Source organism: Phalacrocorax carbo, chromosome 25 (assembly GCF_963921805.1).
Source record: "Phalacrocorax carbo chromosome 25, bPhaCar2.1, whole genome shotgun sequence".
NCBI lineage: Eukaryota > Metazoa > Chordata > Aves > Suliformes > Phalacrocoracidae > Phalacrocorax > Phalacrocorax carbo.
The window spans coordinates 1,444,155-1,465,645 of NC_087537.1; the positions used below are offsets into that span (position 1 = coordinate 1,444,155).

Consider the following 21,491-nt stretch of genomic DNA (forward strand, 5'->3'; position numbering starts at 1 on the left):
TCACCACCAGAACCGGCACTTCCCAGGGCCGAGGAGCCGAGGCTGGTCCCACCGGTGGTCCCCAGGGATGTGGGGGGCTCTGGAGCCGGGGCAGGCTGAGGCACAGCCGCGCCACCAAACCTCCCTGGGGTCGGGGCTGCGAGTGCCGCGCCTCCACCCTCTGCCAGGGCTCGACACTGCAGCAGGAGGGTGCCACGGTCGCAGGCAGTCTCTGGTTTAATTTAACCTCTTTGGAAGGGGAGTGCTTCCATACAGCGCACACTGGCACCGCAGGAACGCAGCGTCCAGCCGGGTGGGATCCCTGCAGACCCCTCGCTCCTCCTCTGCTTTGCTTCCCCCATCTCCTTTTCTTTAAAGCAATGCAGAGATAAAATACACTCGATAGAAACACATTAAATAACAGGAAAATTAAATACAGTAATTACCTTTTTTTTTTCTTTTGGATGATACAGAGGTTCAAGTTTACTGTAAAAGAGGGTCAGCGCTACACAGGAGTCTGAAGGGACGGGCTTGGCCCAGGAGGAACTGACAGAAATCACATCGGTGTGGAAAAACGCCGCTGGGGTTGGGGAGCCTTACGCTGGTATATGATCGTGTGTAAATAGAGCCTTAAACTACAGGAGAGACGATATAAACCACTGGAGCCCTCTGAGCCTGACACAGAATGCGTCCTGGCGAGCGCCGGCATCCCCGGCCCCTGCCCGGCCGCCCGCAGGCCACCCCAAAAACAGGAGACGCTCGGCTGGAGCTGCGGGCGCTGCCCTGGCTGCATGTGGGGAGGGTCCGGACGGCCGAGCCCGGCGGGCTGGGGCTGCCACCGCACCCCGCACCCAACCGCGGCCACCCGGGACCAGCGCCAGGACCGGCCTCATCCTGGGAAACCCATCCTTTGTGCGGTGGCACCAGGGGGCCGGGGGCTCTGGCAGGGGCGGGGACCCCCGCCCTCGCCGACCACCATCCTGGCAAATTGACCCAGATTGGGTGTGCGCAGCCTCCCCTGAGCGAGGCCACGCGCAGCCGGCCGGGAGGGCGCCGGGGCAGGCGGGGGATTTCGGCAGGAGCCCGGCGAGGCACCGAGCAGGGATGCAGCCGGTGGCCCGACAGCTCCGCGGGACCCCACAAGGAATGGGTCTGCAGCAGGGCAGGGGCAGGAGCGCAGCCCCACGGGACGGGCGGTGGAAGGTGCTGGGGCCACGCTGGGACACGTGCACCTGGGGACGCGGGACATGACACGGACACTGTCACGCGGATGGGAAGCCAGGCGAAGCCGTGCTGATGAGCTGCAGTGCTGAGCCCAGTGCCAGCCTCCATCCTGGCTCGCCCTGTCCTCGCCGTCCGCCCAGCCCTGGCCAGCGGGATGGCAGCACTTGCCAATCCCCGTCCCCACCGAGACACGCGGGAACATCCCCGCTGGTGCCGGGGAGCTGCCGTGCCGTGCCACGCCGTGCCGCGCAGCCGCTGGGGACCGGGAGGGAAAAAGGGTGTTTCACTAAAACTGAAACATTTCGTTCCCATCGGGGGCCTTGGCACCCATGGGCGTGGATGGGGCAAATCCACACGGAAAACCAAAACCTCTCACTGTGGCCATGGAGCCAGGGGGTGGGTCGGTGGGGACAGGCAAAATCCCCTCCGTCTTTGGCACACTTGCCATGGCAGCCAGCGCGGCCACTTCTCACCTAAAAGACATTTAGGTGAAAAATTTCCAGCCCAGCTTAAAAAAATAATAAGAAAAAAATAGCTACAAAAATAGTGACAATTTCTCAGCTGAGAACTTTGTGCTGGTGAAATCTGCAGATCCCGTTACTGAGACGTTCCAGAAATTCATCCCGGTTTTGTCACGTTGGCCAAGTTGGAAGAGAAGACAGAAACCATCGCCTGTGGTGCCCCAGTCCGCAGAGGGGGAGAACTTCAGCCTCAGGGGCCACACGGTCGGTTTTAAGATCCCACCAACAACATTTTTTAAATATTAAAAATCTTTGAGGAAGGGGAGGAAAAAGAAAAAAAAAAGAAGCAGCTCTTCCTGCTGGGAGGCGTTTCTTCCTGGGCATCCCTCAACCCTCGACCCCCCCCCTTGGACCCAGACCCTGCGGGGAGGCACCCCTGCACGCCTTGGGGTGCCCGACCCCCCTCGCCCTGGGGCTGGGGCAGGGGGAGGCAGGATGGATGGGAGGAAAACACTGCGGCCACCAGCTTTGTCCCTGCACAGGGAGTGGGATGGGGCTGGGCCGTGGGGCAGGAGGTTCCCGGGCTGTGGGGCTGCAGTGAGGAGGAGGAAGGTCTCTTATTGCTCTGTGTGGCTGCGATGCTCATTGCACGCACACGCTTTGGGCCCCCCCCGGTCCTTGCCTGGGCAGCCTCCCGCTGCTGGGGAGGGCAGGGTGAGGCACTTCTGCTGCCGCACACAGAGGTCTGGCGTGGGTGGCAAGGCACGGCGGGCAGGGGTGCCGCCACGGCACCCCACGAGGCACCAGCATGTCCGTGGCCGCCTGCAGGGCCAGGCTGGGCCGGGGCAGCAGCCAAGCCTCTGCCGCAGCCGCCGGGCTCCGGGTACCCTGGCCATGCCGCAGCACGGAGGGGCCGGGGCAAAAGCCGGCGGGGCACCACGGGGCAGGCAGCGGCAGCTGTGGGAGCAGCACCGAGGGGCGGCAGCATCGTGGGTGCTCTCCACCCGCTCCACCCAGGCATCCTGACACCAGTCCCAGGGCAGCATTTGTCCAAGCAAGTGTCCGTGCGGGGTGAAGGTGCCTCTGGCACGTGCCAGGGACCCCTCGGCAGTGGCAGCTAGTGGTCAGGGCGCAGGTCACGCTGCCGTGCCCCGTGCCGTGGGCAGCCCGAGGCACAGAGCACAGCAGTGATCCGGGGCGCGCGCCGGGGTCCCCCAGCACCGGGCGAGCTGCTCGGCGCTCACGTCCCCTCTCTTCCTCTCCTACGCAGCCCCGGTGGGTGTCCTGGCCACGGCGCGGCGCGGGGCTGCCGCGGTCGCGCTCACATGCTGTCCGCCAGCTGGTGACAGTCCAAGTCCCCCTTCAGCTCCAGGAAGCCCGGCAGCTTCACCCCCGTCTTGCGGTCCACGCACCAGCACTTGCCGCGCTGCCCGTCCAGCGCCGGGTGACACTGAGGGGACGGGTTGGGTGAAGGACGCCCAGCCTGGCCCCCACGGCCCCATCCCCACAGCCCCATCCCCGCGGGCTGCCTGGCTGGGGCCACCGGGAGCTCTCGTGGGGGCTCTGTCACCCCCGGGGCACCCCGGGGCTACTGCAAAGGGCCCCACAACACCCAAAGGATGAATCCCACTGAAGCCAGGAGCTGCGGGTGCCCGACTGTGCCCCGGCACTGGCCTGTCCGTCCGTCTCTCCCCCCTCCCAGCTGTGCAAAATTCCTCCACACGAGTGGCCCCCCCCACCCTCAGTGGTGGGCAAGAGCCTGTCCTACCTGCTTGGGGTGGAAGTTGCCGTTGCGGTCGCAGTTGGGGATGGGGATGACGTACAGGTCTTCGTGCGTGCGGGTCTGCGAGGCGGCCAGCCTCTCCAGCGCCCGGTGCAGCTCGCTCTGGCACGAGCCCTGCGCCTGCGGGAAGGTGGGGCTGAGCCGCCGGCCGGGCCGGTGCATGCCCTTACCCCAGCGCCCTGGGACCCCAACCCTTGGGGCTGCCCCACAAGCACCAGCTTCAAACCCCGCTCCTTCCCCAGGCTCCGCTGGCTCTGGAGCACGGCCCAGGGATGCTCAGCACCCGTCCTGCCCTCCCCAGCCCAGCACCGTCCCGGTGCCAGCCGCCCGCCACGGTGCCAAGCAGTGCTCACTATGGGCCGCGTCTCCTCGCGGTGGTACGGGCTCCCGCTGTTGCGCATCTTGGTGCCGTGGTTGACCCGCTTCGCCTGCTGCTTCTGCAGGCACTTGCGGTCATGGATGCTGCAGGGGCTGAAGCTGTTGTTGGGGTGGTCGATCTCCTCCTTCTCTGCAAGGACACAGACCAGAGGGGGTCAGTGCTATGGGGCAGCCCCGGGGACGGCAGTGCCCCCACGGAGCAACCTGCACCCCCAGGCACAACGCGCAGCCGGTGCTGCCGGATCCCACACCGTACTCCCCGGTCCCCACAGGCGTCATGCCCAGAGCCAGGTCCCCCCCGCCACCGCACCAGGCTGAGGTCTCCCTGCAGCACTGGGAAAAGGTCCTGGGAGTTTTTAGGACTCATGAGCTACGATTCACGGGCTTGTTGGCATGCATCTGTTATTGCAGGGTTGCAAATGCAGGCTGCGAGAGCACCAGGGAGTTGCTCCAGTGTGCTGCGCGGTACAAGGGTCAGGCTGTGCCCCATCAAGCCACGTGCCACCGGGTGCCGGCTGCTCACCCATGGCACCCAACCCACAGGGCTGGAAAGTGACCCTGGGATGCACAGCCAGGGAGCCCCTGAAGACCCTGGTGCCCCCGAAATCTGCCTCTGAGGAGCGGCAGTGGGAATGGGGCACCAGGGCTGCACCAGGGCGATGCTGAGCGCTCGCCAGGCCCAGGGCAGCATCAGGCGCCGTGGCCGGGAGCAGAGCCGTGCTCTGCCACGGGGCACAGCCCCCGCAAAGACATGAAAGAAGGAATTCCTGGAATAAGAAAGTTAATCTCCCACGGGGCCAATCCCAAAAGGCGGCGCTTGGCTGCCTCGCCTGCACCAGGAGCGCAGCCAAACTGCGATCCCAGATGTTGGCAGCTGGAAGGAGCATCATGAGACCCAGGCTCTCGGCACAATTTTATTTTTAAAAAGCTGCCGGTTCCTCTGGTTTGGGGCCCATTAACGCTCTACGGAGGGGGGGGACGCCCCAGGGAGCTGGGGTTCCACCTGCGCTCGGAGCCACGTCAGGCAGAGCCCGAGCAGTGTTTTGACCCCAACCTGCCTGGGCTCTAAGAAGAAAGCGGCCAGGGCTCCCTGCCCCAGTTTATCCCGGGGTTGGGCTTGTACTAATCAATATTACACCCAGCAACAGGAAAAACCTTCCCAAACAAGGCGGGGTCGGTCACGGTGCAGCATGGCTGGAAGCACCCAGGGGCTCGCAGCGCTGGGCTCGGAGGCTGCCGGGGTTATGCCTGGCACCAGCCCTTCCCGTGAGCCGGCAGGCAACGGGGTCGGGGCCGCAGCCTCCTGCCCGCCACGTCCCCGCGGGATCCTGGCTCTGCTCTCCCATCGGCACCTCACGCAGAGGCTCTCCTGCAGCGAAGGGTTCCTGGACCGGCTCCCAGCAGCCCGGTTAAAGTTCACAGAGAAGCCCCGATCAAATCCTCCTTCATTCGTGTTATTTGCTTTTTGTTTAATCTGTCAATTTTTTCCAGGAAATGGCTCATGCCCTTGAAATTTGAAACACAAACCCAAAGTCTCCAGGACCCCGTGCAGACCGATGCCAGCCCTGGTGTGCACCAGCCCCAGCGGCACCAACCACGGGGCCGTGGTGCAACGTGGACGCTGGCGGCAGAGCCCAGCGGGGGGCTCGGGGGGCTTGGGCAGGGATGCTCCTTCCCTCCCCGTCTTCCCCCTGCACCCCTCAGGGAGACATGCGAGGAAGAGCTGGGTGGGAGATTTGGCGCCAGTGGGGACCACCATGCCAAAGTCCCGGCACCTCCATGCGCTGCTCCAGCGCCATGGAAAGGCAGGACCGGAGGCACCGGCCGCTGCCCGCTCGGCCCGGGGGAAGCCCTCACCCAGCCCCAGCACGGACCAACACTCCTCCTCCTCCCGCCAGCCGCCTTCAGAGTGTCAAATCTCTTGGCTTAAACAAGACCAGATGCCAATAACATTTTCATAAGGTCACATGAGACGTTGGTGCCTGCGGGCAGCGAGGCGGCTCTCGCCCGACTCCCGGCTCTGCGGACAGAGCTCTGGGACCTGCGGTGTCCCAACTCGCACCCCAGCTCCAGGATCCCTCCCTGCCGCCGGGATTGCTGCAGTCCTTGGGGTGACTTTCCCACCCACTAAGCAACGTGCAGCAGCTCAAGGAGCCTCTCGCTTCCCTTGGCAATCTTCCTGCACCAGCTAGACAAGGAAACTCCTCGCACTTGCGTGCAAAGGCATGGAAAAAGCAATCTGTGGAGCCTGGAGGCCCCCGACCTGCCAGCCTCCCGCACCGCTCCCGGTGCAGCCCGCTCTGCCCCAACCCCTTGGGAAGCACCATCTGGATGCCGGCCCTGGCCGCACCGGTGCCTGCGCCGTGCCCCCACGCCCCCTCACACCTCTGCCCCGGCCCCGCTCTGCCGGGCAGCCTTGGCCGCGCAGGGCAGCCCACGCACCGGCCGCCACCGCCCCGGTGCTGCCGGTCACGGCCGGGCTGTGCCGGCAGAGAGAGCGCTCCGAGCAGCAGGGGAGGATGGGCAGAGTGGATGGGGGGTGCCTGCTTGGCCGAGGCTGGGGGAAGCCCCTCTGCTCGGTTTGGGATGGAAGCAGGTGCCAAGGGGACGGAAACGGGTGCTGCCTTGTTGTTTGCACAGACTGGCCGCCCTGTCCCAGCAGGAGGAGGGCTTCTGCCCGGCCCGCAGAGAGGAGACACAAATGAGTCATTCAGCGTCACCTTCAATTAACGGGAGCTGCAAATGAGGTTGATCATGTGCCGAACTTGTGACTCACCACACTGAGCCCAAGGGAGCAGTGAAGGGCTCCGGGCTCCACCACGCGGCTCCCATGGGAGGAGAGCCCAGGGCAGGGAGCGACGCCTCGGAAGCATGTGTGTGTCCGTGGCAGATGGATGAGCATCAGGGGCCCCCACAGCTCCAGCCCTGCTCCCTCCACCCCATCAGCTCAGCCACAAAGGACCCCACGTGCCCCACGGGCCAGAGGGGACACATCCACGTGTCTGTGGCTGACACAGCACATGAGCCACAGTGAGTCCCAGCACCCTCTGCTTCCCCATCTGGCACCCCTGGTGTCGCCTGCGGGTGGTCCTGGCAGGGCCACGGCGCAGCGCCAGCTCTCTTGGCTGCCAGGGCTTTTGACTTGGCAGGCACCGGTGCGGGGAAGTCTGTGCTCGTTCCGCCAAGCGCTGGCTCCGGTGGAACGTGGGGAGCTGGGGCATAGGCATGGTTGGGGTGCAGGTACGAGGCACCTACTGCTCCTTGGCCAGGGACACCGGCTGGGAAGCTTGGCCCACCCCCATCCCGCCGGGACACACTGCTGAGCCCTGCCGTGCCCAAGCGCAGCCGAGCACATCTGCGCCTCCCAGCTCAGCACCTGACGTGAGCCCGACGGAGGAGAGGTCAGGATGCAGGAGAGGGAGTGAGGGATGCAGATGCAGACGATTCCCTGTAGGGACCAGGAGCAGCGCCTGGCCCAGAGAAACCCGAGCATGGGCGAAGGCCAGACCCCATCCTGGGGGACAGCTGGGACAGGGCAACAGCCTCGCTTGGCCCCCTGATCGGGCAGAAAGGGGCAGTGATGGATGCATGTGAGGTGGACGCTGCCGGGGCTGAACCCAGCCTGTCCTCACTGCCTGCGCACCGTCCAGCCGAGGCTCCGTCACCACCGTCCCTCCCAGACGCTGCACGCAGGAAAGGAACAGGATCCATCCCAGCCACTGCTTACAGCAACCACGCAGGATGCACGCGGCTCCCATGGGGTCAGATTTTCCCAGACATAGTTATTTGCCCAGCATTAAATCACTCGTCTCGTGTGCTGGGGAAAACGTCCTCACCTCTTCCCGGCTGCCACACGCGGGTTCAGCCACCACCTCCCCTGGGCACCCGCAGGCTGTGCCGAAAAGCCGCGGCTGGAACCTCCCAGGGCCAGCCCTGTCGCAGGGCTCCCGGCCGAGCAGCAGGATGCCCCGGGAGTCAGCTCGGAGCTGGAAGCAGGAGGCAGGGACCAGGGTCCCGTACAAGGTCCCCAGACCCGGAGACATGGGAGAGAGTCTCAGGAGACTGGCCACCCGTGGGTGCTGCAGGTCCTGGGAGAGCAGAGGGGCTCTTTCCTGGTGATGGAGCGGGGAGTCATTGCCCAACCTCTCTGAAAGCCCAGCCTCAGCCCAGCCCCCGCCGATCCCAGCCTCTTCCCTGGAATGCAGAGCCCCCCCACCCCCAGGCTGAGCCCCCAGACAAAGTGTTTACTGTACGAGCTGCACGTTAACCACTTCCCAGCCGTCCGCCCGCCGCAGCCTCCGCTCGCCCGGCACCCGTGCAGGCTCAGCCCCGAGGGATGCAGGCGCAGCCGGGGGGCACCTGCTCCATACACCCCTGTCCCGAAATAGGCATTTAAGTCCCTTCTGCTTACCCAGAGGGGACCTGTCAGATGCACTGGCCGTGCCAGGGTGCCCTCACCAGCCAGGCAGGGCTGTGGTGGGAGCGATGGAGCATACAGACCCCAGCCCCATGCTCCCGCTGGCTCTGGGCTGCCGGAGCAGGACAGGGACCCGCAGCTTGGGCATCCCACCAGGACCTGCCCATAGGGGCTGCACGGAGCAATGTGCTGCAGAGGGTCCTGCCCACATCCTGCCGGGCTGTCCCGGACAAAGGGGCTCACCCATCCTGCCACCTGCGACCCTGAAGGCAGGCGCAGTGCCCGGTGGGCAAGCACCCGCTCCCACGGCCACCCAGCCATTCCCAGCAAGGCCAAAACACCGCACAAAGGAAAGGAAAAAACTGCAAGACTGTTTCCTAAAGGCTCTGGGAAAAAGTGCTGCATTACACGGGGCACGGCCAAAACCAACAGCCCTTGGCAGCCCGACGCAGCCCCTGGCCAGGGAGTCCAGACAGCTCCTGCAGGATGTGGGATGAGGACAGACAGGCAGGGCAGGGGGTCTCTGCAGCAGACCCAATGCTGAGCACTTGCGGCCAACTCCTGTCTCTGGAGAGGGGTGGCTGGAGGGGTCCATTCATGAAGGACCCTCCTCACCATGGGGACACTGGCAGAGCTGCCGCAGACCAGCCATGTGAGGAGGGAATGGAGCTTGGATCCAGCCCTCAGGGTGGACAGGGATGGACACTGCTCCAGCCCCTTCTGCCCCTCGGGGAGCTCTAGGTGACCCCACGCGGGGACAGGGCCAGGACAGCTCGTGGACTGTCCTGTGGCGGGATGTTGCTCCCCAGCTCCATGGGATATGGTCCCTATCACAGGGATGGGGAAGGGGCGAGCATGGCATCCAGACCCACTGACAGGCCAGCCCCACGGGCCAGGTCTCCATGCTTAGCCCCAAGGAGCGGCTCTGTTCCCACTGTCAAAGCCACGGCGTGACCTGTGCAGCCCTGGGGCTGGGCTCCCTCCACCAGCTCCGCTCCCAGCCCCCAGGACCTGCCCGAGCACCACAGGGGTCGCAGGGTGCCACGACCAACACCTGCAAGAGGGTCCTGGGGCAGACAGGCACGGGCAGAGCCTGCAGGCAGTGGGTTTCTCCAGCCTGGCCCTGCCCAAGCCCACAGCCTACCCTGCCCCGCTGCAGGAAGGACAGAGCTGCCGGCCGAGCCCCGGCACAGAGCCCAGCCTGACCTGCCTGGGAGGGAAGCAGGTGCCCCGAGGCCTCTTTCCTGTTTCCTCCCGGCGGTGCTGGCAGAGCTGCCGGCAGCATCCCGGGGAAGCGGCAGCGCAGGGGTCACCATGCAACGGGTGCTCCCCTGGCAGCTGGGACCCGTCCCCGGAGGCGGTGGGTGCCTGCAGGACCCCCGGGCTGCCCTGTCATCCAGGGGCACTCTGCAGACAGGGCACGGCGGGCGATGAGTCCCTGCAGAGCACCCCGCTCTGGCACACACAGAGCCACTGGCCGTGGCACTGCTGTGCCAGCGGTGGATGAGGATGTCACAAACGTGGCCCACTGGCACCCGCCTGTGGGAGCTCGCGCAGCTCCCTCCTGGGACGCCCTCCGCGCACAACCACCGTGTCCCACCTCGGGGTCCCCGCTGAGCCCCCCGCCCCACTCCCCCAACACCTGCCAAGCGAGCGGAGAGTGGGTTGGCGCAAACGGGGGCTGCTCGGGGGTGCCGCTGGCAACCCGGCGCCCACCCTTGGCCCCTCGGCCGCCCGGGGCCGGCCTTACCTGGCGGCTGGAGGCTCTCCTGGATGGCCTCGACGTCGGCCAGGTCCGTGCAGACGCCCTGGCCGTGCATGAGGGTGTGCAGGGGCCGCGGCACGCCGCGGGGCGGGTAGCACCGCAGCCCGGCGCCGCAGCGGGCGGTGTAGACGCCGCAGGCGGTGCCGCGGCCGAGGGCGCAGGTCGCGCAGCACCCGCAGCCCGGCTCCCGCACCAGCTCCGCGCAGCCCTGCGGAGCCTTGCAGCGCGCCAGCCGCTCCTCCGAGCACGGCGGGCACTGGATCGCCTCCTCGCCGCCGCCCGGCCCCGCCGCCGCCGCCAGCAGCAGCAGCAGCAGCGGCGGCAGAGCCCGCCCGGTGGCCCCGCGCCCGGCGGCCCCGCACCCGGTGGCCCCGCGCATGGCGGCTCCGCGCCGCTCCGCGCCCGGGCTGGCGGCGCTCGGCTGGCGGCGGACGCGGGGCGGCGGCGGCTTTATGCGGCCCCTGGCCACACCTCCCGCCGCCGGCACCGGGGCCACCGGCGGGGCCGCCCCCGCCGCCACCGGCAAGCCACCGGGGAGAGCCGCTCCCCCGCCGACGGCGGCCACGGCGGCGGCCGCGGCTTCAGCACCGGGGAGGGCGGCTTCAGCACCGGGGCCACCGGCGGAGCAGCTCCGGTCCGGGCAGCCCGGAGACCCCCCGGCCCTTACACACCCCGGGCCCCCCCACACCCCGGAGACCACCCCGCCACCCCCTCGCAGCCCCCGGCAGCCGCCCCGACACCCTTCCCGCCGCCGCCTGCCCGGTCCCGAGCCCAACTGGGATGAACTGGGGGGGGGAGGGGGGTGGGTGGGAAGCATACGGGGCTGCATCGCGGGGGGCTGTGGCCAAGACCCCCAGCGTGGGGCAGCCCGGGGTGGGCTCCGGGCCCGGGGGTCCCCGGCGGGAGCACATGAGCTGCCGGTAACACGGCACGGCGGGCAGCTCCGCCCCCGGCGGCCAGCGGCGCCCCGGGCCGGCACCGCCGCTCCCCGCACCCCCCGCCCCGCAGCCGCCGGCTCCCCGCGCCCCCCGGCCCCGCAACGGCCCGTGATAAGTTGAAAGCTGCCGGCACCTAGTGGTTATTTCGGAAAATGGGGAGGCGGGCGGGGAGCCCGAGCATCCCTCCCCGCCGCTCCGGCCCCGCCAGCCCCCGCAGCACCAGGGCAGGGGCGGCCGAGCACCGGGGGAGGGCGGAGGCTGGGAGAGGGCAGGGCCCAGCCCCTGTGCCCGGGGGTCGGGTCCCCGAGCATCGCCCTGGGGCCCGGTGACCCGCGAGCTGCACCCAGGGGCATCCCAGCCAGCGCCGGGCTCGGGGCAGCCGGGGGGACCCTCCTGGATGCGGCCGGGGGGGGTCCTGGACACAGCCCGGGGTGGGGTGAGCTCCGGCACAAGCACAGCCTCGCTGCCCCTGCCCTGCGTGCCATGCCGCGGTGCCTGCGCAGGCCTTGTGCGGGGTGTCCCCCACACTCCCGGCTCGCTGTGGGGGCAGCAGGAGGGGCAGAGACCCCCCTCCCTATCCCGGGGACAGGATCTGCTGTGGCCAGGGGTGAGGCACAGACTGGCTGAGCTCATGCCATGGGACAAGGAGCGGCTGCGCGCTGCGGGGAGCTTTGTCCTGCACGCTCAGGGATGCCCCGGCACAGCAGCATCTGGGTGCTGGCCGTGTCGCCGCGCTGACCCTGGCCAACGCCGGCAAAACCGCCACTCTGTGCTGCACAAAGACTGGCAAAGGCCACAACCAGCACCAACAGGGAGACAACGCAGCCCCTCAGGAAGGTGGCCTTCATCCTGTGGGACACAGGGAGCCAGCCCGGCTCTGTGCAGCCCTGCGGGGCGAGCACAACGTACAGGGAGCAACCACATCACACACAGTCTGTGCTGGCCCTGCTAAGGACTCGGCTGAGCAGCGGGAGCCACTGGGGTCTGTGACTGTGCTCAGCACCACTTTCAAGGCAGTTAACGGTCTGTGAACACTCGGACGTTGAGCCTGGCTGCGGGGGCCTGGAGTGGGGCTCTGTGCAGCAGGTGGGACGTGAGGCAGCCTCCCAGGGGTGGGCAAAGATTCAAAGTGGCCCCAGGAGGTGGGGGCTGCCCTGCAGTGATGTATAAGGGGATGCACCTGGGCTGCCCTGGAGTGATCCTGCCCCAGCACAGCAGCAGCCTGCACCTCCTGCAGCTCCGCTTGCCATGGGGCAGGCCAGTCCCCAGGCACTGGCGGCAGGGCTCGGCACGCTGCTCCGTGATAGAGGGGTGAGGGTGGTCACACGAGGGTCCAGCTCTGGTTGTGCCCAGGAGTTTAATGCAGCACAGAGGGACAGGAGCAGACATAGGGCCCTGTGCAGATGTGATACTGGACATCGCTTGTTTCATTTGCCCTGATTAAACAGGCAAGAAGGAGGAAGGTGGGGAGCAGCAAGTGGACAAAAAGCCACCTCCCCAGGGTGCCTCAGCCTGGCCAGGCGTGGAAAGAGCTCAGCACATCGCAAACCCCTCAAGAGGAACAGAGCCAGCCTGTAACGCAGGGCCCGGTTTGAGGACTCCAAACTCATGTCATGGGTGAAGCACATCTAGTGCTCAAAGTGGCACTTTGAGTGCCAGCACTGGTGGCACTGGCCACAGGGGCTCCCAGGACCATCTTCTCTCTCCTGTGCAGGTGAGCTGGGCAGCGCTGAGTGGGCAGGCAGGACACAGGTAGAGCTTGGGGCAGAGAGGGTCCGTGTTCCCCACACTCCCCAGCCCCCCTTCTCCCCTCCCAGCTGGCACAGGAACCCTGCAAGGCATCATCGTCCGGTGCTGCCCCAGAGCCCCTGCCCTGCCTGGCACTGCCACGCAGTGGCCGTGACGACGACAGAGATGCCAGCCTTGACACGGTGTCCAAGCTGGGACAAAACCCAAACAGGTGCCCAGCCCGGCTTGGGCTGCGGCACCTTATCAGGCCTTGGCAAGCGCTGTGCACCCACTGGGGAGACTGTTGTGTCTGCGGGCGCAGGCAGCACGGCAGTGCTGGCGGCCAGCGTGACATGCAGGGAATGGGGACGTGTTTGCCACACAGCCCTGGGGGCTGTCCTCGCCTGGCACAGCTCCTCCAGGTCCCCATCCCAGCACCATCCTGCGAGACAGAGAGGGGGCCAGGGCTGGTGCAGCCCACAGCTATGCTGCCCCCCACCCCAAGATGTCAGCTCTGCAGCCAAGGAGGGTGCCCAGTACTCTCTGCAGTCCAGCTCCTCTGCCTGAGACAGAGCAGCCCTGTGCTCCCAGCCCCTGGGCTCTGTGGGCTCCCAGCACATCCCTCCCAATCTCAGTGGCTCTTTGGGGTTCCCGAGGCTGTGGGGGGCTCAGGCTCCCCGCGACTGCCCCAAGCAGGGTCTGGAGCAACGCCAGCCCTGGGGAGAGGCTGCAGGTCAGCGCAGGGCAGGGTCAGAAGTGGGGCTGGGGGTCAGAGAAGGCTGGAGATCCCCAGCCAGGGGTGGTTCTGATGGAGCCATCGAGACACATCGCCTTTTGTACCCGCTGTGGGACACGGTGACTGCACACACCGCAGGGCACAGGTATCACACGCTGCAGGACACAGACACCTCCCGGGCCCTTGCAGCCCTGTCCCCAGGGCTCAGCCTGGCCGACCTGTGAGCCGGTCTCTGTCCCCTCCCAGCACCACACACCGGCGCCCGGGCAGACCCCATGGAGCACCGGGCTGCTCTTGCTGTGGCCGATGCCCCCTGCTCCCACCCAGCCCCTTCCTCCACTCCCCTTCTTGCTGGTTTTACTCCCTATTTCCAGGCAGCATCTCCTCCCTGGCCCTCCCTCGCCTCGGTTTCAGCAGCTCCTCCTGGCCCTGGCTCTGTTCCCTGCAGTTCCTGGCTGCCCTCCTTGCCCCCAGCCAGCGGGGCAGACAGTGACCGGGCTGCGTGGGTGCTCAGCCCCCGCTGGATGCGGCCCGTGGGGTGCGGGTGCCGGGGCGGGCAAGGGGCGTGTCGGGCAGCACGGGGGATGTGGTGATAACAGCGGGGGCCGTGCCAGAGCCACAGAAGCAGACGGTGCAGGCAAGCAGGATGAGCCAAGCCCCCCTGTCCTGGGCAGCCTGGCCCCGAGGCAGCAGCATGGGGTCCGGCAGCCCCCAACACCTTCTCCGTACACTCTGCATCCTCTCGGTGCTGGCCGGGCGCCTGCTCCCCACCACAGCCCAGTGGTTTTACCCCCTGGGCTTGGAGGACACCACTCCGGATCCGGGCACCAGCCCCACGGACCCCACGGCGCCCACCCTGGATGGGGAGGAAGGTAGGCATGGTGAGGCAGGGACGTGGCTTCCCTGGCAGCCCCAGCTCCTGCACCCCAGCAAGGAGGGGGCACCTCCAGCGTAAGGCTGGAGGGTGACGTGTGGGGCGCTGGGGTCCAGGGCTGCTGGTGGCACCACTGTGGCCGCAGTGAGAGCCAGGAACTGGGATTGCTGTTCCGCCCTGGACCCCCTCCAGCCTTGCCACCCCCTGCCCCTTTGCTCCTGCAGACAGAGATGCTGATGGCGTGGAGCCCATGCAGAAGGTGCTGCTGAGCAAACCCCCGCAGGCAACAGCCCCCAGACGCCGGGAGCCACTCGCCAGGGGGGCAGCGAAGGGTCCGGGCCATGTCCCACCACGCACACGAGGCCAGGTGCCTTTCCCCAGCCAGCATCACCCACTGCTTCCTCAGCAATCCCGAAACTCCCCAGCTGCTGCCGGGCCCCTCGCCACGTCCTTCCCCTTATCTGTGCCCTGCCCAGACAGCCACACCAGGCAGGGCAGCATGCCCTGCTCCATCCCCAAGCCATGGCTCAGCCACCTCTGCCCCCTTGGAAAGGAGCCGCGGCAGCTCCCAGCGTCCCCCCCACATGGCACAGCCCCACAGCAGCGCTGGGGCACAGCCCCCCACCCCGGGGTGCACACAGTGATGGCTGCAGCTGGGTCCCTGTGTCCCCCCCGGGATCCCCCCCAGCCCCTCACTGAGCTCTCCCCATCTCTCTTAGCAGCACCGACCCACAGCCACCCCGGAGATCTTCGAGGGGAGCGCGGAGGAAGAGGAGTTCCTGCGGATCAAGGTAGTGGAGGGGTCCTGGTCCCTGGAGGGGCTGCGAGGGGCAGCCCAGGGTGGGCACCAAGCGAGAGGCTGGCGGGGCAGGATGAGGATGGCACTGCAGGGGATGGCGGCAGTGGTCGGGGGTGTCAAGCTCAGCCCCTCCTCTCCTCCACATAGAGTACGGCGAAGGGGCTGCCTCGGCGGGTGCCCCCAGCCCCGGAGACAGACCCTGCTATCCAGGTGAGAGGTGGGCACAGGGCACCCGTGCCAGTCCCTGGCATGCCGTCCCATGGCTCACTGCTCTCTCCCTCTCCAGATGCACAACGGCTCCAGCTGCGTCTGCCCCGTGAGCCCCGGCCCTCCTGGCCCTCCTGGCCCTCCCGGCCCAAAGGTGCAGTGCTCCTCCCTGGGGAGAGGCAGGGGGTCCCGCTGGGAGAAATCCCTTGGCTTCTTTTGGCTGTGCAAAACTTTTTCTGCTTGGGATTTGGACTCTTACTTCAGGGTCTGGGTTGGGGGGACAACTCAGGTGTCCCCTGCCAGGGGGGCGGCGTGTCCCTGTGGTGGGCACTGGTGCAGGAAAGTGCCAGGAGCTGCGAGCCAGGAGCCAGGCTCTGTCTTTCGCTGACAGGGAGAGAAAGGTGACCGAGGGTCCCCAGGAGACAGAGGACAGCCCGGATTTTCTGGGGAGAGAGGGAAGGCCGGCAACCCGGGGCAGCCAGGTCATCAGGGTCCCCGGGGCCCCCCAGGTCCTCCAGGACCACCAGGGCCCCCAGGACCACCAGGCGCCTCGGGAGCCAGGAGCCCACGCATGCCCGCCACCCTCCCCAAGGGATCGGAGAATGAGGTGAGCGCCAGGGTGGGGGGCACGCGTGGGAGATGCCAGCGCTGGTGGGTGATGCCGGCACTGCTGTGGTGTCCATCCCTAGCTGGACCAGCAGGGACGGGAGGGCTCAGGCATGGGGCCATGGGATCGGGCAGCCCAAGAGAGGGGGAGCAGGGGATGGGACACAGCCATTCACTGACTCTGCTTTCTCTTTCCTCTCTCCCTCCAACCCAACACAAAGCTGGGAGCATCCAGCCCTGCGGGGAACCTGGGACCTCCAGGCCCCCCAGGGCTGCCTGGCCTGCCCGGACCCCCTGGCTACCCAGGCCATGAAGGCTCCCCAGGGGTCCCTGGGCAGGATGGGCAGCCAGGACCCCCCGGCCCGCCAGGGGATGTGGGACCACCTGGTTTCCCTGGGGCTGAAGGACCTCCGGGGTCTCCAGGCTTGGCTGGGCCAGACGGACCCCCGGGAGCACCAGGGCTCCCAGGCCCACAAGGTCCCCCGGGGGCACCTGGGCACGAAGGACCCCCCGGTCCCACAGGACCTGTGTCACTCCCTGGCAAACCAGGGCTCCGAGGGGAGCCAGGATTCCCCGGACTAAAGGTAAGGGGGTCCCAGCCCATCCATGGCCCTGGGGCCAGAGCAGAGCCGGCGGTGGTGGGGTGGGCATGGAGCAGCTGGGCTCACCAGCCCCTCGCTCTGCCCCGGCGGGGAGCAGCCCCCAGCACCGAGCCCATCGGAGGGCTGCCCCAACCCTGCTGCTGCGGGGCCCAGGGGGACACGGGGTGCTGACCCCCACACTCACCACCCCGCACACCACGTGCCGGCAGGGTGAGAAGGGTGAACGCGGACTGCCGGGCATGCCGGGGAGCCCTGGCCGGGCTGGAGAGACGGGCTCCCCGGGCATGCCCGGCCCCATGGGGCCGCCAGGACCACCGGGGGACTACAGGGTGAGTAGGGGGTCCTGGGGCTGTGGGTGCTCAGGGGTAGGGGCAGCCCCTGTGCTCAGCCTGGCACGTCCTCTCCTTCCAGTGTGACTCGCGCCACGCAGGGCACCGCGGACCCGCCGGGCCGCCTGGCCCCAAGGTGAGCCGGGGGAGCGGGCACCGCGGACGGCGGGTGCTGGCAGCGAGGGCACAGGGGCGGCGTCAGCCGCGGCCTCTCCCCGGTGCTGGCACCAAGACCAAAGAGCCCCATGGCGGGTGTCACCCCATGGAGCGAGGCACGATGCTGTGCCAGGGGTCCGGGCGTGCCCAGGTACCCCCAGAGCCGGGGCACTGACAGGACGTCTCTGCTTTCCTTCCAGGGAGAAAAGGGTGACCCTGGAGAGAGGGTTTGTAGCCGTGGGCACCAGCGCGGTGGGAACTAGATGGGGGGGAGTCTCATCCCCACAGCCTGAGTGTGAACCCCTGAACCCTGTGCGCTGCCTCCACTCCCTCCACGTGCCCGGGCAGCGCCAGCCTTCGCCTTGCTCCAGCAGCACTGCCAGAGACCCCAAATATTCTGGGACACAGGGAGAGGGGGGTGGCGAGTCACACCATCCCCTGCGGCACATGCAAATGCACACATGCACACACACATGCAAGCACGTGCTGCACCCACGCACGCACGCAGCACGAACACCCATCCCCACCACTCAGCACAGGCTCTAATCGTGCCTCTCTCTGCGGCTCACCCAGGGGTGCTGCTACGGGGAACACGGGTGCAAACCAGGCCACCTCCCCTTGCCCAGCACCGGCAGCCAGTCCGGCTCCTGGGTGCCCATCAGCGGGTACCAAACGGTGAGTCCTCAGGGCTCGTGGGGCCCCGTCACGACGAGGGGTGCCCGGGGACCCCAGCCTGGTCTTGGGGACCGTGCTGCCAGAGTCCAGGCAGCTCTGCATGCCCCATGCCATGGCTCACCCCACTGGCAGCCCCGCAGGGCTCAGCCCCAGCTGGGATGGAGGGATGGAGGATGGAGGGGTGGAGGATAGAGAGGGGAAGGATGGAGGTCAGTCTCAGTCTTCTCTTTCTTTCTCTGCAGACCAGCAAAGAGGAGTCGGAGATTTATGGAGCGATCATCCCCCATGTGAGAGACTGCCTGGCTCACGTCTGCGCGCTGCCCCGGCCTTGGGGGGTTCAGCCCCGGGAGGGGAACGGAGCGCGAAGGATGAGCAAGAGCAATGGGGTGTCATAGCTGCCCCCGCAAAAGGCAGCACCAAAATAGCCCAGTCCAATCTCCACACTGCTCTACCGCAGGGTCTGCGAGGTCCCCCCGGGAACCCCGGCCCCCCCGGGCCCCCTGGCCCCCCTGGAGCACCAGGTCTTCTCTACCTCAACGTAAGGCCCAGCACGGGCTGTGCACATGCCTGTGCCAGAGCACGCACACGTGTGAGCGTGCACAGCATGTGAGGCTCCCCACAAACCTGCCTGTCTTTGCTTCCAGAGGGTTTACCCCATCCGTGCCCAGCCGCCCTGCAAGCAGCCGGTAAGCCACAGCCTCGCTGTCCCTGAGAGAGACCCTGTCCCTTCCCCATGCACCAGCAAGGGTGTCCCTGTGCCCAGTGGCAGCAACGGGCCCCGCTTGCCTTCACAGGCAGCCACCAACACAGGCTGGGAAGCAGGTAAGGGCATTTCTTGGGTGTTTCGGGGGCTCCAGACTCCTTGGACACACCTTTTGTGAAGTCTTGCCTCCCTTCCTGGGTGCCAGGGCTGTGCCACCCTGCACGGGTCCCCAGCACCGCAGCTGGCTCTCCCATCCGTCTCCCACCACCACCACGCCCCTGCAGGGCTAGCTCCTGCGGGAGCTTCTAGCCCCTGCACCAGGGCATCTTGTGACCCCCCCACCCTCTCCAGGCTCTCCAGATGCTGATATCCCTCAGATGGAGCCACTGGACTCCCGCGCTGATCTCCGGGTACGTCCTGGCTGCGGCCGTGGGCGAGCTGGGGGTCCTGCCCCACACGCCGCAGCTGGGTCGTGAACCTCTCCATCCCCCTCCCAGCGCCAGACGTGGGTCTTCAGGTCCAAGGAGCTGATGCTGAAGTCTGGCAGAGCCGTGCCCGAGGGGAGCCTGGTCTATGTGCGGGAAGGGAGCAGTGCCTTCCTCCGGACCCCCACCGGCTGGAGCCGCCTCCTGGTACCGTGCACCAAGGACGCCCCTCAGGGTCCTTCGGAAGGGTGGTGGGGACAGGCTCCAGCCCTGACACCGAGCTGGATTTGGCACTGGGGCAGCAGACCCCTGGGAAGGAGCCATTTCCCCCCTAACCCATCCCTCTGCTCATTGCATTGAGCAGCTGGAGGATTCGGAGTCGCTCTTCGCCAGTGACGACCCCTCCGCCTCCACCCCACGGTACCAGGTGAGGGGTGCGGGCAGCCACTGGGTCCACTCACGTCCCAGCAAGGGGACAGTGCCCTCCTTTGCCTGCCGGGGGGGGATAGGTGGGCACTGTCCTCTCCTTTCCATCCAGGAGGGGAAGCAGGTACAGACAAGAGGTCCTGAGACGGTGCTGCCCGTGCTGGCCCCGACGGACTCGCTGGTGAGCCCTGTTGCAGCTGCGGCCAGGCCGGGAGGGATGTGCCGTGGGGACGGGCTGTCGGCAGGGCAGCGCCAGCCCGGCACAGGCAGACCCTGGGGTTGTGTTGGTCTGGGGAGGGAGCTGCACCCGTGGCACCCATGGCACAGGGATGGGTGTCCCTGGGCTGACCCGAGCTGCATTATTCCAGGTCCAGAAGGAGGAGGGACAAGGGCTGCCCCAGCTCCTGCCAACCACCATCGCCCCACGGATCCCATCAGTGAGCAATGCCCCGCACCCTGGCTCCAGGGGTGGCAGATGGGTGGCCCAGCCACAGAAGAGGGGGGAGAGGTGCCCGGGGAACCCATCTGTGCCAGCCGGCACCGCAGAAGGCTTGAGCTCTCCCAGGAAGGGGGGAGCAGAGACATTGCCTGGCCATGCCTGAGCCTCACCGCCACCATGCCTCCCCTCCCCAGCTCCGCCTGGCTGCCCTGAATGTGCCCCTCGCCGGTGACATGAGCGGAATCCGGGGCGCCGACCTGCAGTGCTACCGGCAGTCCCAGGAGGCTCAGCTCTACGGCACTTTCCGGGCGTTCCTGTCAGCTCCCACCCAGGACCTGGTGTCCATCGTCAAGAGGATGGACAGGGCCCTCCCTGTTGTCAACCTGAAGGCAGGTACCCTCATCCCCTGTGGGTGCTGATGGAAGCAAAGCCCTGCAGCCCCCAGCAAGCCTCAGCGGGGGGAGCCTTGCCCTGTCCCGCGCTGGGGCTGCTGCACACCGGCCGCACTCGGCACTTGTGTTTTGAGGATCCAGGAGGAACCCAGAGCAAGTTATTGCCTATGTGTGGTTGGGACAAGGGCATCGCCCTGGCCCTCGTCCCCTGTCTCAGCACCACCACTCGCGCCCACAGGGCCAGCTGCTGGCCAAGTCCTGGAGCTCCCTCTTCGAGGGCCAAGCCAGTGCCGCCCTGCGGGGCCCCATCTACTCCTTCAATGGGCGCAACGTCCTGACAGATCCTCTCTGGTGAGTCCGGCCGTGGGGTGGGCACCGGCAGGGCATCCCCAAACAAATACACCCACGCCAGAAACCAGGGCAGGGGGCTGCAGCGGGTCTCCCCCAGCACATGGTGCTTGCACGGGTGCAGGAGCTGGTGCAAAGAGCCAGAGGTGCCGCGGAGGGTGTTCCCCAGCCCCTGACACCCCCATCCCTGTCCGCAGGCCCCGCCGGCTGGCCTGGCATGGATCCACGCTGCGGGGCGGCCAAGCCCGCAGGCGAGATTGCCAGGGCTGGCGCAGCTCTGGCCCCGGGGAGGGGCTGGCCGCCCCCCTGGGCGACGGCAGGCTGCTGGCCGGGCAGCGGCACAACTGTTCCGAGGCGCTGGTGGTGCTCTGCGTGGAGGTGGCCTTTCCCTACCGGCACATGTGGTAACCCCGGCATCGCAGCACCGGCGACCCCCAGCCGCACACCCCAGGCAGAGCCCCCCGTCCTATGGGACCGGGGAAACAGGCCCAGGAGCCCCATGGGCAGCACAGCGGGGGGAAAACTGCAGCGTCAGAGCCATGCAAGAGCACTGAGAGGACACCAGCCCTGCAGACGGGTTGTGCCGTGCTCGTCCCCGGCTGTGCCGTCCCTGCAGATCCTCATGCCACGGGGCGGCAGGGTGATGCCAGGCCGCCTCCCCGTACCTCCAGAGAAGCGAACGCTGTCACTGCCCCAGAAATAAAGACACAAAAAAGCTGGTGTTTTGGTTGACACCCAGCGCTGTTCCGCAGGGGTCCCTATCTGGGACATCGCCCACTGCAGCGAGGGGCATGGAGGGGCACGCTGCAGCCAGCCCAGGGAGAAGGGAGAGGGTCTGGAGCTATGCCCCGTTGGGATCAGCACAAAAGGGGGGGGTGGAAGGGTGGGGGGGGCAGGAGAGTCGCAGGTTCCATTTCTGTTGATGCCGATGTTGCCGGGCACTACGTCAACAGACCAGCCTCTGCTGGGCTGTGGGCAGCAGGCTTCGCCTCCCCTGGGTCGCGGCCGGCGAGGTTTGCCTCTCCTGGGGTGCCAGCAGCGGACGGAGGCAGAATGCACAAGAAGCCGCCATTGCCCCCGCCTTGGGGGAGTAGCGGGCAG

At 67.3% G+C, this 21,491-nt stretch overlaps 3 protein-coding genes across 3 annotated transcripts; 2 read left to right on the plus strand and 1 right to left on the minus strand.

Moving 5' to 3' along the window:
* Positions 1–381: 381 nt before the first annotated feature.
* IGFBP4 (insulin like growth factor binding protein 4) lies at positions 382–10,646 on the minus strand. The gene is made up of 4 exons (XM_064473163.1): positions 9,993–10,646; positions 3,801–3,955; positions 3,433–3,567; positions 382–3,114 (listed from the first exon to the last, which is right to left on the minus strand). The coding sequence occupies exons 1-4, from the start codon at positions 10,384–10,386 to the stop codon at positions 2,986–2,988; spliced, it is 813 nt and encodes a 270-aa protein (XP_064329233.1). The 5' UTR covers positions 10,387–10,646; the 3' UTR covers positions 382–2,985.
* A 4,136-nt stretch (positions 10,647–14,782) lies between these two features.
* LOC135317378 (collagen alpha-1(X) chain-like) lies at positions 14,783–16,866 on the plus strand. Its single transcript, XM_064473669.1, has 8 exons — positions 14,783–14,923; positions 15,003–15,074; positions 15,230–15,292; positions 15,369–15,443; positions 15,681–15,896; positions 16,117–16,479; positions 16,707–16,826; positions 16,861–16,866. Exons 1-8 carry the CDS (start codon positions 14,783–14,785, stop codon positions 16,864–16,866), a joined length of 1,056 nt encoding a protein of 351 aa, XP_064329739.1.
* A 654-nt stretch (positions 16,867–17,520) lies between these two features.
* Positions 17,521–20,069, plus strand: LOC135317379 (collagen alpha-1(XVIII) chain-like). Its single transcript, XM_064473670.1, has 11 exons — positions 17,521–17,657; positions 17,900–17,944; positions 18,115–18,195; positions 18,302–18,343; positions 18,452–18,479; positions 18,712–18,770; positions 18,858–18,992; positions 19,150–19,212; positions 19,324–19,392; positions 19,580–19,648; positions 19,845–20,069. Exons 6-11 carry the CDS (start codon positions 18,738–18,740, stop codon positions 20,067–20,069), a joined length of 594 nt encoding a protein of 197 aa, XP_064329740.1. The 5' UTR covers positions 17,521–17,657; positions 17,900–17,944; positions 18,115–18,195; positions 18,302–18,343; positions 18,452–18,479; positions 18,712–18,737.
* The last annotated feature ends 1,422 nt before the right edge of the window (positions 20,070–21,491 follow it).